Source organism: Dendropsophus ebraccatus, chromosome 11, assembly GCF_027789765.1.
Source record: "Dendropsophus ebraccatus isolate aDenEbr1 chromosome 11, aDenEbr1.pat, whole genome shotgun sequence".
Classification (NCBI taxonomy): Eukaryota; Metazoa; Chordata; class Amphibia; order Anura; family Hylidae; genus Dendropsophus; species Dendropsophus ebraccatus.
In genome coordinates this window covers 12,396,507-12,413,551 of record NC_091464.1, presented here as the reverse complement: position 1 = coordinate 12,413,551, position 17,045 = coordinate 12,396,507, and the positions used below count along the sequence as shown (strand labels likewise).

At 46.9% G+C, this 17,045-nt stretch overlaps 1 protein-coding gene across 1 annotated transcript in view; it reads left to right on the top strand.

Moving 5' to 3' along the window:
- RAB29 (RAB29, member RAS oncogene family) overlaps positions 1 to 15,840 on the top strand; it is a 30,232-nt gene extending 14,392 nt beyond the window's left edge. Inside the window, exons 4-5 of the mRNA XM_069944445.1 lie at positions 6,376 to 6,497; positions 15,311 to 15,840. Coding sequence (XP_069800546.1) covers positions 6,376 to 6,497; positions 15,311 to 15,425 — 237 coding nt within the window. The 3' untranslated portion in view covers positions 15,426 to 15,840. The remainder of the gene's footprint in view (positions 1 to 6,375; positions 6,498 to 15,310) is intronic.
- Positions 15,841 to 17,045: the final 1,205 nt, after the last annotated feature.

Sequence of the window (17,045 nt, the reverse complement as noted above, 5' to 3'; positions counted from 1 at the left end):
TTATATAACTTTGTAATGTGGTAAAATACCCGGCCTGGCCCCCTTCCCCCACTTTCGGACCCCCGACCCCGGAAGTTAAGGAATGTATACATAACCTATTACGATCGTCACGGTCCTCTTCTCCGGGGCGGCATCTGGTGACGACGACGTCAGAGCCGGGGGGCGGTCCGGGTCTTCTTCCTCCTCGGCGTCTTCATGCAAAGTGAATGGGGATGAAAAGGCTGCTGGTGCACATGCGCACCAGCAGCCTTTTCATTGGCTGGAGCGCATCACATGGCTTCCAGCTTGCTCAGCCCTGATTGGCTGAGCTTGCTGGAAGCCATGTGATGCGCTCCAGCCAATGAAAAGGCTGCCGGTGCGCAAGCGCACTGGCAGCCTTTTCCATCCCCTGGACCCGGAAGTTGGAGACATCGCTGGATGGCGGAAGGCGGCGACGGAGAGGCGGACGGCGGGCGAATCGAGTGGCGATCGTCACCGGAGAGATGGTGAGTATGGTGTCTGTGTGTCTGTGTTTTTTTTTTTTTTTGGGGTCCCGCGGGAGTTGTCCTTTAACTCCTGTGGTGCCGTTGTGAAGATGAGGAGAGAAAAAAAAATACTTTTGACATGTCAGAAGTTCTGATCAGTGGGGTTCCCAGCAGGAGAATGAGAAGTGTGCTGGGCCTTTTCAGCAGCTGTCAAGTGAGCACTAGTATACAGGTCCTGGTATCAGAGGCTGTCAGAAGTGTCTTCATATTTGATTGGCTGCACGGGAAGCCCCGCAAGAACTGGGATCTCCACAAAAAAGAGATGTCAAGATCCTGTCAATCAACATTGACTCTTGCGTATCTCAACAAAAAGCAGGCACAAGAAGTTAAGCAGGTTGTATTGTTGCCAGTGAAATTATTTATATAGGCAGAAAGATGCATATCCTCCCTGCCAGCAGTCCATCTCAAAGGGGAAGACAAAATGGTGGCAGAAAGAAGCTTTATGTTAAATCGCAGAGTTTCCCTGGTATAGACCTATTCACCAGAAGGAAAAACAAACAAGTAACAAATGTAGCATATGAAAGAAGACCAGATTATATTACCGCAATCCAATCTTGTGGATCAAAAGTTATCATGAGTTCATAATGATTGTATTTTGTGCATTCAGCTTCTGTGCTGTAGCTGGTGCTGAACACAGAGCTGAAGGGCACTGGATCCTATTGCAGGGGCGCAGCCAGAGGGGGTAGCTGCCCCGGGCAGGGGGGGGGGGGGGCGCATCACAGGGAGCAGAGAGAGAAGGATCACAGTGGATGAGGCAGCCTGGAAGCACCCTGCCCTCTGTCAGTGTGGGGAGACAGGAGACTATTTTAACTTGATCAAGAGGTATTTCCCATACTGTACTGTCTCCTGGCTGCTGTTTAGCTATAATTTGCGCAAAATCAATGCGTTTTTACTGAGATTTTATGCAAATTAGGGCTAAACAGCAGCCAAAAGATAGTACAGAAAAGTTACTGTGTAGATGGTCAAGGACCTTGACATGTGATTATGATGTGCAGGTCCTGTATGTACACTGCACTATGGAGGAGGAAGAAAGAAAATACAGGGGTGTGTGTGGAAAGGGGAGGGGAGTGAAGGGTGCCCAGTCTGGGGAGGGGGGTGAAGGGTGCCCAGTCTGAAGTGGGGAGGAGGACAAGGGTGTACAGGGTGACACCAGTCTGGGATGGGGGTAGAAAGTGTCCAGTGTCTATTTAGGGGTCTGGTTGTACATTATTCTATACTTAACCCCTTAATAACTGCCCTCTCCAAATATCACATTTATATAAACCTTACCTACTATCTGCAGAGGTAAGGAGCCTTGGCTCTCCAGCTGTTGCAGAACTGCAACTCCCATCATGTCTGGACAGCCAAAGTTTTAGCTTTGACTGTCCATGTATGATGGGAGTTGTAGTTTTGAAACAGCTAGAGAGCCAAGGTTTACTACGCCAATCTATAAAGCACCTGTATCTGTGTGGTTCCAAAATCAAGGGGTGTCCACTCATACACATGACTCCCTTAGAAAAGTAAGATTTTAATCAATATCTGTCTGAACTCAACAGTTTCCAAATGTGGACTAGACAGCGTTTTATAGAACGTTTCTTTAACCCATAACCTAAAACTAAGGTCAATAACGTAACTTAGAATACAAAATTTTTTGTATTGCTCAAATTAGTTTAGTAGGCAAAATGTATACACCTCACTTCAGCAACTACTACATCTAAAATTTTGTATGTCCATAGAAGGAATACATTTTTTTTTTTTTTATTATTATTATTATTATTATTATTATTATTGGGTAAAAAAGTAAGCGAGGAAGTAACTGTGCATGTACTACTGGCAAACAACTCAGTTTTTTTGAATAATGGGGCATTTACACGTTCCACCCGCAGTCTTTATATATGGACAATGTGATGTAGAACGGAGGGTGGAGCTCCCAGCATCATGAACCACCATGATGCCAGGAGGTCCGAATCAGCTAAAATCTTAGGGCCCTATTCCACCGGCCGACCATCGCCCACACAATCGTCAACAACTAACGATCTCAAACGACCGCCATTACGAAAGACCCGATAACGCTCACTCATCTCCATAGAACGATAATCGCTACCTATGATCGTATTTGCGATCGTTTCTTCCTCGCCACTGCGCTCGCACCTACCGCGAGCGCAGTGGTGAATACATTTAAAAAAAAAAAAAAAAAAAACACCAAATAGTCTAGGCATGGAACGAACAAGTTAGGGCCTTATTCCACGGGACAGTTAACGATAAACTATCTTAAACGACCGCTATTGCGAACGACCTGAAATTGTTCACTCATTCACACGGAACGATGACCGTTACTTATGATTGTTCTTGCGGTCGTCTTGTCGTCGCTATCGCGTTTGTCGCTACTGCGAACGACCGTACATCATCTTACGTTGCGAACGAGCAACGATAAAAATAGGTCCAGGTCTTATTAAGCATTCAAGGATTTCGCGTTCGTCGTTTAATCGTTAACTGTTATTCATTAAATAGAGAGAGAAAAAATAGAGTTGCACTCACCACTTAAAATTTCTTTGTCTTTATTTCATCTTTATAAAAAAATGTAAATCGATGCAGGACATGGTGCAGGCAATATGGATGGAGACGCTGCAAGGGTGTTGGGGACAGGCTGTTTCACGCCCTCTACGGCGCTTCTACGGACCACCTTTTGCATGAAGTTTGGGTCATCAGTGAACTGAGAGGCCTCCTCATAAACTCTCAAGCCTCTTGGCACCCTTTTACATTCCATATAGGACTGGAGTGAATGTATTGTCCAAAAAAGACGTGTTTCTTTCTCTGCTAGGGTTTGTACCTTAAATTCAAGGTGTTTAGTGCTCATTATGTGTAGCGGATCACTGGTGTCACATGTTTTAAAAAACTCCTCAGCATCTGCACACCCTGCACCAAGTCTAATGTCCATATTAGCATCAGCTGTTGCTTCATCAATCGATACTTCTTGTGTCTCCATAGTATCGTAAAGTTTGCTTTGCCCTTTAAACGTGCTTTTCACGATCAGGTGTGCTCAGCCACACAAGCATAAGACCAGAGAATGCATAAAAACATAGAAGGCGAGGCGGCACTACAAGTCCCATCCACCACTCAGGCTATTTTAGCAAATGGACTCTGCACACAGATCACCGGAGGTGCTAACTCAAAACTGTATAGAAAATTGCAATCCAATAAATAGAGAGAAAATTAGAGTTGCACTCACCTCTTAAAATTTTCTTGTCTTTATTTCATCTTTATAAAAAATGAACATCGATGCAGGACATGGTGCAGACGCTGCAAGGGTGTTGGTGACAAGCTGTTTCACGCCCCCTACAGCGCTTCTACGCTTCAGCTTCTGCACCCATATTGCCTGCACCATGTCCTGCATCGATTTACATTTTTTTATAAAGATGAAATAAAGACAAGGAAATTTTAAGTGGTGAGTGCAACTCTATTTTTCTTTCTCTATTTATTGGATCGCAATTTTCTATACAGTTTTGAGTTGGCACCTCCAGTGATCTGTGTGCAGAGTCCGTTTGATAAAATAGTCTGAGTGCTGGATGGGACTTGTAGTGCCACCTCGCCTTCTATGTTTTTTATGCGTTAACTGCTATTCAACCGAACGATTATCGCTTCAATCCGAACGATTTAACGATTATCCGATAATTGCCCCGTGGAATAGGGCCCTCAGTGACATATTACACCAATCTTTTTGTATTCTATAAGAACTACCTCCTTTAAAGCCTCGGTGTTGGATGGATTGTGATACTCCCCCGTGTCTCTCTACAGTTTCCCTTAGGTGTTCAATTGGATTCAGATCAAGAGACAAAAGCTATAAAAAAGTCCAGTCCAAACCGAAGTGGCTCCATTTTTAGGCCTATTTAATTTAATTTAATTTTGGCTATCGTAGTAAATGTAAAAAACTTAAATTGCATTGTGTAAAAATGAAAGCCCCCAAAATGCATATATGCAAAGTGTGTGTGTCTGTCTGTGTGTGTGTGTGTGTGTGTGTGTGTGTGTGTATTTCATTTATTTATTTTTTACAATTTTACCTCACAAATAGAGATGAGCGAAGTAGAAATTCTTTTTGCGAATTTTGGGTCAAATTTGTTAATATTAGAGAATGGAATCTTAACGAATTTCAATAAAACAGCCAAACTATAGTAGCTACAGTACTGGGACTATTACAGAAGGGGGAGAATTTGTTAATGCATGTTCTTGTGCAAGTGTTAAAAATTGGAAAATCACTATTGAAAAAAAGTCAATCATCCAATTTCCGCCATGGACAGCAGTGGACATTGGTGGAACAATGGCGTAACATCTATTTTCTCCCAGGATAGCAGTGGATATTGGTAAATGAGCGGTGACACTTAGAATACAGTAGGAGTGGAGTGCGAGAACGGATTATGTAAGATTTACACTCAGGTCAATGACCCCAGTAAATTGGTATAACTCAAAAGAAGTGTACAGTGCCCAGTACGTGAATAATATGGATGGTGTTCTCACTGGTCCCAGTGACATTCTATAGGCACCCAGTTAATTGGTAAACTGGACACTTGGTTGGCAGCTCCAACAAACAACCCCCCCCCCCAATCAGCCGTCCCCTACTCTGTCCCTATATCCCTCTTAGTCTCTCCCTGCTCTGCTGTAACTGCCTGCGAATACCTTAACAAATCAGCGTAAATTCGCTTAGCAGAACGAAGGAAATTGACCGTGTCATTCTCAGTGAATCTTGCTTCGCTCCTCTCTACTCACAAAACATTTTATTTCATCACATCACAGCATTTTATGGTAAAATAAAAGGTGTCATTACAAAATAAACTTAGTTTCTCAAAAAATAAGCCCTCATATGACTTTTGTTGGAAAAATTAAAGTTATGAATTTTTAGAATGCAAGAAGCGAAAAATCTAAAATCGGTGTGTCCCCTAAGGGCTAAAGTATCCCAGAGCTATTACCACATAAAGTGAGGCAGGTCAGATTTGAGAAATGGGTCCTGATCCTTCTGTCCAAGCAAATATTATTGATGTATCCTCATTATAGTTCATCAATATCAGATGGGTGGGGTACCAACACCTGAAACCCCTTTGATCCGCAGTTTGCCAGAGCTATGACAGTGAAAAACAGGAAGCAGACAGCTCTGTACACAGTGTAGTGGCCAAGTTGGGTTACTGCATCACAGCTGCCACATAAGTGAATAAGGGCCGAGCTGCAGTACCCCAGTTTGGCCACTACAGTGTACAGAGCTGTCTGCTTCCTGCTCTGTATCACTGTGTATACCGATGGCACAGCTTAAGTAAACGATTGATCAATAAATTCCTGGAAAAACCCCTTTAAAGAGACCCACAGATTAATTTTTTTTTTACATTTTTTTTTTATTTAGACTGTTGCGTTGCACTCGCACTGTAGTCATTGCACCTAATTTTAGTGAATGGCGTGACAATGTTGTGTGATTTTTGTCACATGACCAAAGCCCCAATGTAGCCCTAGCTGTAGGCAATGGGTTCCTGATGTGATTATCCATAAGCTGTGTAATTTTGATATGGTTACAGCATACACTTGGAAAGAACAGTGTTTGGTGCAGTAATGGTCCTCACTTTATACAGTGTCTGTGGGGAACCCAACACAACCCAGTGTATTCTGTATGGTAAGTTAGCCATCTCAACCACTGGGTTTCATCCACCAGGTTCTCTTACTCCCCACATTACTGTTGTAAATCCACCATACTTAAAGTGACATTCATGGAATAATCATATGAAGGACCCCAGTGGCAGCAGTCAGATTCCATTGACATACACAGGGGCCCCGCCGGTTTTGCTGATTGTTAGTTTTGGAAAACTAAACATAACTGACTTCTGTGTCTTTTCAGTGTGATCTTTCACCATGGGCAGTGACCAAAGAGCAGATTGACAAATTCAGTAAGGAAAACAATTTTATTGGGTGGACAGAGACTTCTGTTAAAGAAAATAAAAACATCAGTGAATCAATGAGGTAAGTCTACCACTCTGCTCCTGTGTTAGAGGAGGTATATGGTTCCACTTTTTAAAGCTCCAAGTCATTGTAAAGGGTTGTACACAAGCCCTCACTAACCGGAACGGTAAGATCATGATGTATGTTAGACAGTGCCGCGGCAATCGCTCTGTCGCACAGCCATGTTTGCTGGTTGCCAATGGGCGATAAACTGCCCTCCCTCTGTCAGTCACATACACACCATAATTTCTGTTAAATGTGGTATCTAAGGGGTTAAGCAGCTAAATGAGTATCTTATTCTCACCATTGCACTGGGAGCTTGGCTTTATATTACAGCAGACTCCCACTATACTAGGCATATGTGCCCACACAATCCACTTTGCTTAAGTGTATGACCATTTGCAGGAGTGCACTAAAACAACAAACATACAAGTACAGCTGTCTGTGTCAAGGGGTGTGTATGTGTGGTCTGTGTATGTATTGGCCCCTGGATCAGTATTAGATTTGTGAGCGACTCCAGTAGAGGTTGTACAAGAAGACTCCAGAGTTGTCCCAGTAATGGGACAGCGCAGAAGTGCGATGGGTCCAGATGGGCTCCACCCCAGAGTCCTTTAAGGTAATCTTGTAGTGTTGGCAACTGCTGACACCTAGATATCTGTTAGGACATTGAGACGAATAGTACGTTTTATATACTAATCTGTATTTGCATAACCTTAAGAAAATGCTTTTATTCCCACCTCCCTTCCCTTCCCATCCCTGTTCGATTCAGTTAACTGGAAGTTGAGCCCTGTTTGCAAATCCCACACCTGAGCACAATTCAGATGCACGAGGCAGGAACAAGATTTGGAGCCTGAGCCCTGACTGTCAGTCAAGCAAGGATATGGACATGATGGGCTGGGGGAGGTTTCACAGCCCATGGCATTTCACAGGCTTGGAAACCCCTGTCTGACTCTTTGCACCAGGGAATAAAAGCATTTTCTATGTTATGTAAGCCGAGATGGATATATAGAAAGGTACCATGTGTCTTCTTGCCCTAAAGCTAGCTAACAGTGTCAGCAGTTTGAAACTTGAATTGCAGCTGCAAAATTTCCTGTAAAGAACTGTTGTCTGTCATAGTTGCCGTCATGACTAGCCTGTATAATTCCTATTGGGGGGAGGTGTTCCTAATGATTGGAGAAAGGCCAATGTTGTACCTATATCCATGGGTAGTAGAGAAGAGCCCAGTATCTACAGGCCAGTTAGCTTGACATCTTGACTAAAACTATGGAAATGCTTCTCGTAGAAAAAAATAGAATTGATAATCTAAACAAACCTGTAACCTGATGGACCCAAATCAGCATGGCTTATGATATGATTGGACAGAGATTTTTGAAGCCAAAGCCAGGAACAGACTATAAACAGAGAATAGGTCATAAAGGAAAAACTGAGATTTCTCCTTTTTAAATCCATTTCTGGTTTTGGCTTTAAAAATCTGTCAGATAAATCTCTGTGTAAACGCACTATTAAATAAGGGAGGATCATGTGAAACTAATCTCATTGATTTGTCTGTCACAAAAGGGCCGAATGAAGGTGGTTCCTAGTCTACCACCAAAAGCAGACCTGTTACAGGGGTGTTAGGTGGTAAAAGTGCATGGTTTTATAAGGGTTTGCTTACCTTGCTTTTACAGATTGAGTCCTCCAGTGCCAAGATGGCTGTCTTTATTTATCATGGAAATGAACTCCAAAGGCTCAGGGGGTGTTTCCTCTGGATGCAAAAGCTTAGATATGTACATGCCTGCTTGTCTGCAATGCCTCTGCTCTTAAAGAGGACCTGTCACCCCCCGTGCCGGGGTGACAGGCTCCCAACCCCCCGTTACAGCCCCCTATACTCACCTGATCCCGCCGGGTCCCGCTTCCTGAGCCGGTCGGGTCACGGAGATATCAGCGCCCGAAGCCTGGTGCGTGCGCTCACAGAAGAGTCCGATGCGCATAGAGCATGACGGGGCATCGGACTCCCCATTCATTCTCTGAGCGTCGGACTCTCCTGTGAGCGCGCGCGCCGGGCTTCGGGTGCTGATATCTCCGTGACCCGACCGGATCAGGAAGCGGGATCAGGTGAGTATAGGGGGCTGTAACGGGGGGTCGGGAGCCTGTCACCCCGGCACGGGGGGGGGTGACAGGTCTCCTTTAAAGAGGACCCTCTTTTAATATGACCCACGGATAGAACGGCGCCGTCACGAGGAAGCCGGTGCCGTGGTCCGTTTTTTTGAACTGCTGCCCAGTTCCCGTGTACAGCGCCATTCTATCCACAGGTAACCGGGCCAGGGCTGGAGCACAGGAGACGGGCTGGGCCGCCCCAAGTGGGAGGAAACCCCCGCTCCTTTTATGACATTGCTCTATTGATTCTAACGGAGCTGCGTCATAGAGGGGAAGGAATTCCCTCCCACTGGGGGCAGGCTGGCCCCCCTCCTATGCTTCAGCCCGTACCCGTGGATAGAACGGTGCCGTAGACAGGAAACTGGCCGCGGTTAAAAAACGGACCGCGGCACCGGCCTCCCCGTGACTGCGCCCCTCTATCGGTGGGTCATAGGGCTGGGCGATTAATCGAATTAATTCGATTAATCGTCCAGAACGTTGAAATCGATTTGATTTTTTGTGAAAATCGTAAATTCGATTTTCACAAAAAATCATTTCGGGCTGCGGTGTCGGGGAGGAGCTGAGAGAAGGGGGGGTTGCGGTGCAGGCCGGCGGGAGAGCCGCAGAGGGGCGGTGTGGGTGAGCGGGGAGAAGATGCTGGGTGGCCAGGCTGGAGAGGGGCGGTGCAGTGCCGGCGGCCTCCAGCCACTGACAGCGCCGCCGCTGATCTGCCCCCGCCCCCTCCACTGAGCGTCCCACTCCCCTCCCGGCCAGATATGGAGGTCCCGGGTCTGTGGAGGAGGAGGCCGCAGGGACTACAGTAGGTGGTGATCGCGGCGCTGCTCGTCCTGGAGCTATACAGCGGGATCGGGGGGCTCGGTGCAGACCCCCGTTCCCGTTGTATAGCTCCGTGACCCGCAGCTATGCGATCACCACCTACTGTAGTCCCTGCGGCCTCCTCCTCCACAGACCCGGGACCTCCATATCTGGCCGGGAGGGGAGCGTGTGTGTGGAGGTGAGAGGAGGAGGAGATGTATGTGCCCTCCTGCTCCAATCACCTCCAGCTGCACTAGTCACCCCCCAGTCCCCTCAGTGTCCCCCCAATCCCCTCATTGTTCCCTCAGTGTCCCCCCCCAGTCCCCTTTAGTGTCACCCCAGTCCCCTTCAGTTTTACCCCAGTCACCCCTCATCTATACCTCCACTCCTACACCCCCTATCCACTATACCTCCACTACTACACCCTACGTAGATGGAGGCACAAACATGATTTCCTATACTATATGGGGCCTCTGTTACACTGGAAATCAATACAGTTGTTGTCTAAAATATTAAAATAGTATCTGATGCTGCAGGGAGAAAATGTTCTGTTTATTTAGCAAAAAAGGAAAAAAATCGAGATTTAAATCGAGAATCGTCAAAAAATTTTAAAAAATCGAGATTTTATTTTTTGCCCATATCACCCAGCCCTAGTGGGTCATATTAAAGAGGATGTAGCTGATGGTACATCCTCTAATTCTATCAACCTTCAGTTGCCTAATTGACATCCAGTAGACCAACTGGCGGACCGCGGTCCGAACCCGGAGCCCAGCTTTCCGGACCCCTGTCCGGATCCGGCGGCCCCGATGTGTCCCGCTCCCCCACCGCACTGCCTCCCGCCCCATAGGCGTACTGTCCTTAGATTTCAGTACGCCTGTGGGGCTGGGGGCAGTGTCGGCCCGGCCCCCGGCTGATACGCGCTCTCTGGGGACGTCCCGGGGATTCCCCAGCAGACCTCAGTGACCTCTGTGTATGCCGCCGTCCTGTACTTCCGGTAGAGCAGGCCGGTGGCTCACTGGTGTGCGCTCTGCTGGGAAATCCCCGGGACGTCCCCAGAGAGCGCGTATCAGCCGGGGGCCGGGCTGACAGGAGAAAAGAAGAAGACAGGCGCAGCGGAGGAGCGAAGTGCTAGGTGAGTTGTGTTTTTTTTTTTTGTTTTTTTTTGTCTGGACGACATGTACAGGGGGCTATATGGGAGGGGGAGAGCGCACAGGGGGGCTATATGGGAGGGGGAGAGCGCACAGGGGGCCTATATGGGAGGGGGAGAGCGCACAGGGGGGCTATATGGGAGGGGGAGAGCGCACAGGGGGGCTATATGGGAGGGGGAGAGCGCACAGGGGGGCTATATGGGAGGGGGAGAGCGCACAGGGGGGCTATATGGGAGGGGGAGAGCGCACAGGGGGGCTATATGGGAGGGGGAGAGCGCACAGGGGGGCTATATGGGAGGGGGAGAGCGCACAGGGGGGCTATATGGGAGGGGGAGAGCGCACAGGGGGGCTATATGGGAGGGGGAGAGCGCACAGGGGGGCTATATGGGAGGGGGAGAGCGCACAGGGGGGCTATATGGGAGGGGGAGAGCGCACAGGGGGGCTATATGGGAGGGGGAGAGCGCACAGGGGGGCTATATGGGAGGGGGAGAGCGCACAGGGGGGCTATATGGGAGGGGGAGAGCGCACAGGGGGGCTATATGGGAGGGGGAGAGCGCACAGGGGGGCTATATGGGAGGGGGAGAGCGCACAGGGGGGCTATATGGGAGGGGGAGAGCGCACAGGGGGGCTATATGGGAGGGGGAGAGCGCACAGGGGGGCTATATGGGAGGGGGAGAGCGCACAGGGGGGCTATATGGGAGGGGGAGAGCGCACAGGGGGGCTATATGGGAGGGGGAGAGCGCACAGGGGGGCTATATGGGAGGGGGAGAGCGCACAGGGGGGCTATATGGGAGGGGGAGAGCGCACAGGGGGGCTATATGGGAGGGGGAGAGCGCACAGGGGGGCTATATGGGAGGGGGAGAGCGCACAGGGGGGCTATATGGGAGGGGGAGAGCGCACAGGGGGGCTATATGGGAGGGGGAGAGCGCACAGGGGGGCTATATGGGAGGGGGAGAGCGCACAGGGGGGCTATATGGGAGGGGGAGAGCGCACAGGGGGGCTATATGGGAGGGGGAGAGCGCACAGGGGGGCTATATGGGAGGGGGAGAGCGCACAGGGGGGCTATATGGGAGGGGGAGAGCGCACAGGGGGGCTATATGGGAGGGGGAGAGCGCACAGGGGGGCTATATGGGAGGGGGAGAGCGCACAGGGGGGGCTATATGGGAGGGGGAGAGCGCACAGGGGGGGCTATATACTACTGGGGTAGAGCTCACAGGGGGGGCTATATACTACTAGGGCAGTCACCTGCTTTGTTTCTAATTTGAAAGGGCTGGTGAGAGAAAAAAATGTCAGTTTTTTCCACTAATAAGCAGCAATTCTGTATGTAAATAGTTGAACAACGTTTGTGAAAAGTAACAACACGTTTCCTACTGATGTTCAGCTCGGACCTTCACCTGACAATAGACCCCGGTAAGTGGACCTTCACTAAAAGTTGTTGAGTACCCCTGCACTAGACTTTACTTTCAACTTCACCTACTGATATTAGTGACTGGTCTGCACTTGGGCCTTTGACAGCTTTCACCTGCCTCAAGTCTTAGAAGCAGATGGGAGAAGCCCAGAGAACCGTGCATGCGCTGAGCATAATTTGCAAAGCGTTCGCACAGGATTTCATCTCAACAGGAAGAGTAAAACCTACAATGTTTCTCCAAAAATAAGACCTTTCTTTACTTTGTAGGCTTGAAATATAATCCCTTCTCCCAAAAATAAGGCCTAGTTAAAGTCAACTGACTTATTGTAGTGAGACACGGTAGTAGATGTCAATCCAGCAGCTGGAAGCTGGGATTTAAAAATAACTGCGCTTTTGCATGCAGGAAGAATACTCCCTGTGCTTTTGGAGCACATTTCCATAATAAATAAGACTTCTGTCTCAGTGCTGTAACTGTACGCCATGGGTCGGGAAGGAGGGGGCACTAATGCACTCTGATGTAATGGGTTGTATGTTAAACCATACTATTGCACGCCTTAACTTTCAGTATCAAAAAGCAGGAAATCCCGGCATTGTATTGTTTTTGTTCTCTAGGTGTCAAAATTTCTATGTATCATAGTCAGATTGTTGAAAAAGATAAAATTAATAATTAAAGTACTAAAACATCAAAAACTATAAACTGAATATTGCTGTAATCATACAGACTGGCAAAACAAAGATTACATGTCAGTTTTACTGCATGGTGACACACAGCTGTGATGCACAACTATTTGATGTGTCTAATGTGCTATTTCTAAAGCTGAAAACAGTTGAAGGCATAACAACAAAAGTTTTTTTTATATATTTCTGTTAACTTCTGAATGACAAGTAATATTGTGGCAATCGATTTGAGACCTTTCTGGTCTTCATTGATGTGCCTCATGACCACTGGAAAAACTTGACATGTTCCAGGCGGCCTTAAAGAGGTCCCACCACCCAATACTTGCTGGGGTATTTAGACATTTATTTTCCATTTGTTTCTGAAATTAAAGGATGTCCTGAGAGTTTGTACCTATAGAGAAGGACAAAGGAATGGCTCAAAGCAATAACCGATGAACAAAACAAATGTGGAAACAGAAGTCACAATTTGTGGCAGAAATTGAAAGAAATATAATTCCCATATAGAAAAGCCAAACAAAAAACAGCAGTAATACCTAAACAGAAAAGTGTTACAGTGGGCTGAGAAGCAGTCGTGGAGTCTGTGTATGAGGCCTCATTCACACAGCCACAAAATTTGTCCATAGTTGCGGATCTGCGGTTATGAACAAATTTAAAACTCGTTGATTTTGACGTGCCTATTCACAATCCGCACTTTTTGTGGATCTATGAAAAGGCCTCAAAAAAAGGACATGCTGTAATGTGGATCAGCAATTGCAGAATGGGTCATTGTCTAAGTGTAGTGGTCCATGAATTTCGGACCGTTAGGGAGGCACAAAATGCTGTCAACAATCACGGGTCTGTGATTGGGGACAGCATTGAGCATGTGTGAATGAGGCCTTAGTGGTGGTCAGTATTGAACCACAAATTTACATAGGTAAGTAAGAATTGATGCACTTCACTGTGTCCAGCAGCATCTGTAAGGCCGCATTCACACGTTCAGTGTTCCGCACAGAACACGGACGTGGAAGGCCTGTAACGGATCCCCGTGCGGCAGCTTCATTACAGCGCGGCTCATATCTGTACAGTTCCCCCGCTCCCAGCATCTTATTACAGGTGGTGGTGGGGGGAACGGAGGATTCCGTTACAGGCCTTCCACGTCGGTGGCTGCGTGTGAATGCGGTCTGTGTCAATGTCCCGTGCTCTTTTGCAGTTCTACTGTTTGTGGTCTCTAGTGCTTGCTTCCTAATTTCTGCGAGAATTCCGTATTGTGGACATAACCCAACTGAGCTGATATTGTCTGGTTGTGACTTCTGCCCAAAGTCTACAGGTTATCTTGGCATCAGCTGTTATACTCTGAATGTAGCCACCTGGGCATTCCTTGTGGGAAAGTCCACACCCCCTTGTAGTATTTTAAGGGTGAGAAATCCTTAAAGGAATTAGCCCCGAGTTAGAGAACAACCTGCTTTGAAGTGAATGAAACAGTGTCGAAGTACCACACACAACCTGGTAACAGGTGTTGAACTGCTTCTGGAAGAGAATGACACTGTTTTTCCAATCTTCACTGCCTAAGTCCACCACCAAATGCATAGCAACCCAAGTCATCCACATCCTCTTCAAGTTAGGCTAGGTTCACACTGCGTTTTTGCATCCATTTTACTGTGTCCGTTGAACGTTTCATTTTAATGTACATAAAAACTTGGGTCAACCACGTCAACCCCTTGTTTTTAACACCTTCCCTCCCTGACCACTTTTCATTTTTGCACTTTTGTTTTGTCGTCCTTGTGTTTAAAAGGCCATAGTGCTTGCTTTTTTTTCCCCACCTACAGACCCACATGAGCCCTTATTTTTTGAGACTCCAATTTTACTTTGCAATGACATAATTAATTTCCCCATAAAATATGCTGCAAAATCAGGGAAAAAAATCTATAGAAGCAGTGAAGTTGAAAAAAAAAATAATAATGCTGTTTGCCCTATGGTAAAACCGACATGTTTATCAAGTTAGTACGATTACAATGATGTGTAACCTGCATAACTTTTATTTTATCTCACTGTTTTTAAAAACTTAAAACCTTAAAGTGTTTAAAATTGCATTATTACCATCCTTATAACACTCTTATTTTTTTGGTCTAGGGGGCAGTGTAAGGTGTCATTTTTTGCGCCATGATCGGTACTTTCCATGGGTACCTTGCTTTTTTTGATCACTTTGTACTACAATTTTTCCCAGATATGATGTGACCAAAAATGTGCACTTTCGCATTTTTTTGCACTTACGCCATTTACTGTGTGAGATCAGGAATGCCATAATTTAATAGTTCAGGTGATTTCACACATGGCAATATCAAATGTTTTTTTTGCTTTTATATGCTCATTTCTGCATCCATTTTTTCCGTAAAACCAATACATTAAACATACAAAAGCAAAAACGGTGTGAAGCTAGCCTAAAGCCCCTATTACACAGTGCGACATAGAGCAGCAAACAAGCGCTGTCAGCGCTCACTTGCTCCTCATTCCCTGCTCGCTGCTGGCGCTATTACACACGCCGTGATCAAGCAGGGAGGGGCGGAAGGCTGCCCGGGTGATCGCTGGATCATCCGGGCAGCCCATAGAGGATAGCGGTGGTCTGCTGTATAAGCTTTTTGATGTATACTTGTCATTATCTAATGTTTCTTTTTATCTTGTACATGTTGCAGAGTGCTCATTGAGAGAATTATGGAAACAAGAGAATCTGGCCATTCGTCTTTCCCACCACACGGGGAATACATCAACGTAAATGACATTTCTGTGCCTGGAACAGGCTGCTGCTGACATGATTCCTCAGGACAGTACAGAGTCATATTTGCACTACGATAAAACATTGTTCTCAAAATCCTTGTGCCTTAAAGTCCTGCTAGAAGCTTGTGAGTACAGATGAGCGAATATACAGTAAGGACGAAGCAAAGCGCTTCGACCCTATCTTTATTCCTCTCATCGGGCTGCGGCGCTTTGAAGTGTGCTCCGCTCTGTGCTGCTTTTTCCCAGGTGCTGGAAAAAAGATGGATCCCGTCCTGGGAAACTGGGCTCCGGTTCTACAAGAGACGTGGAGCATCTGATCTTTCCACTGAAGAAGGCTGGTGCCTCTTTAAGATCGACGAAGAATATTTGTGCAAGATGGCAGCTGAGGAGTGAAGCCCAATATATGCACACTTCAAAGCGCCGCAGCCCGAAGAGCGGAATACAGATAGGGACAAAGCACTTCACTTCGTCCTTACTGTATATTCGCTCATCTCTACTTGTGAGTTCACACTTGTACTTGTACTTTTTATTTTGTAATATGTATTGGCCTCCTAATCACAATTGGAATTAGTTTTTATTTTACAGTGTTTGTTTTTTTTCCCCTCTGTACTTTTTGCCTTTCAATCTTGGTCATATACATGTGGATTGAACTGAAAATTTAACACATGTGTTTGATGCCATTCGCAGTGTTACATAGTCTGTATATATTTGTGTATATATTGTCAGTTTATCAATATTCCTTAGATTTCAATCTGATATTGTTAGTGTTATAAATGTATACTAATGTTGTGCGTAATGCTAATGCATCCTTAAATTTGCGCCTGACAAAATAACATGTCTCTGGTACCATTGTGTCTTGTTTTTCTACCTGTTGTTTTTTTTTTTTTTTTAAATATATATACTAAACTAGAGGTTAGGCAATAAATTTTACTTTGTGCTAACCTCTCTGAATATGTGTTATTTTCTCTGCTGTGAGGTAGATGCATACATGTGCATGTACATTGTGTACTAAGAGGGACTACATTCATTACAGTGACTCAAATTAGTGCAAATTAAGTACCAAGGTACTTTATTAGGCACTTAGGTGGTCAATAGTAACTTTGTAGGGAATATAGTATTAGGGTACAAACCCACTTGCCGGGTCTGCAGCGAGTCTCCTTGCTGCGTTTTTGCAGCGAGACTCGCTGCAGATCCCAGCCCTATACTTTCATTAGCAGAGAAACGTCTGCAGCCCTCCCCATTAACCCCCTAGCCGCCAGACATTATACATTACCGGGTCCCCATTCCTGCTTGCTTCGAGGCTCCCGGTGTTTTCACGGCCCGCCCGGCCAATCAGTGCGCGGCGGGTCAGCGCACTGACTGGCCGGGCAGAACGTGCCGGGAGCCGCCGAAGCAAGCAGGAGCAGGGACCTGGTACTGTATATCCTGCCCACCCCCCCTGCAGCCCCGATCGTCCGCATGATCCCCCCCCCCCGGCCGGGGGCTGGGGGGGAGGGGGGGCGATCGTGCGGCCGGGGGGGGCGATTATGCGATCGGGGCTGCAGGGGGGGCGGCAGGATATACTTTACCAGGTCCCCGCTCCTGCTTGCTTCGGCGGCTCCCGGCACATCAGTGCGCTGCCCCGCCGCAGCACACTGATTGGCCGGGCGGGCC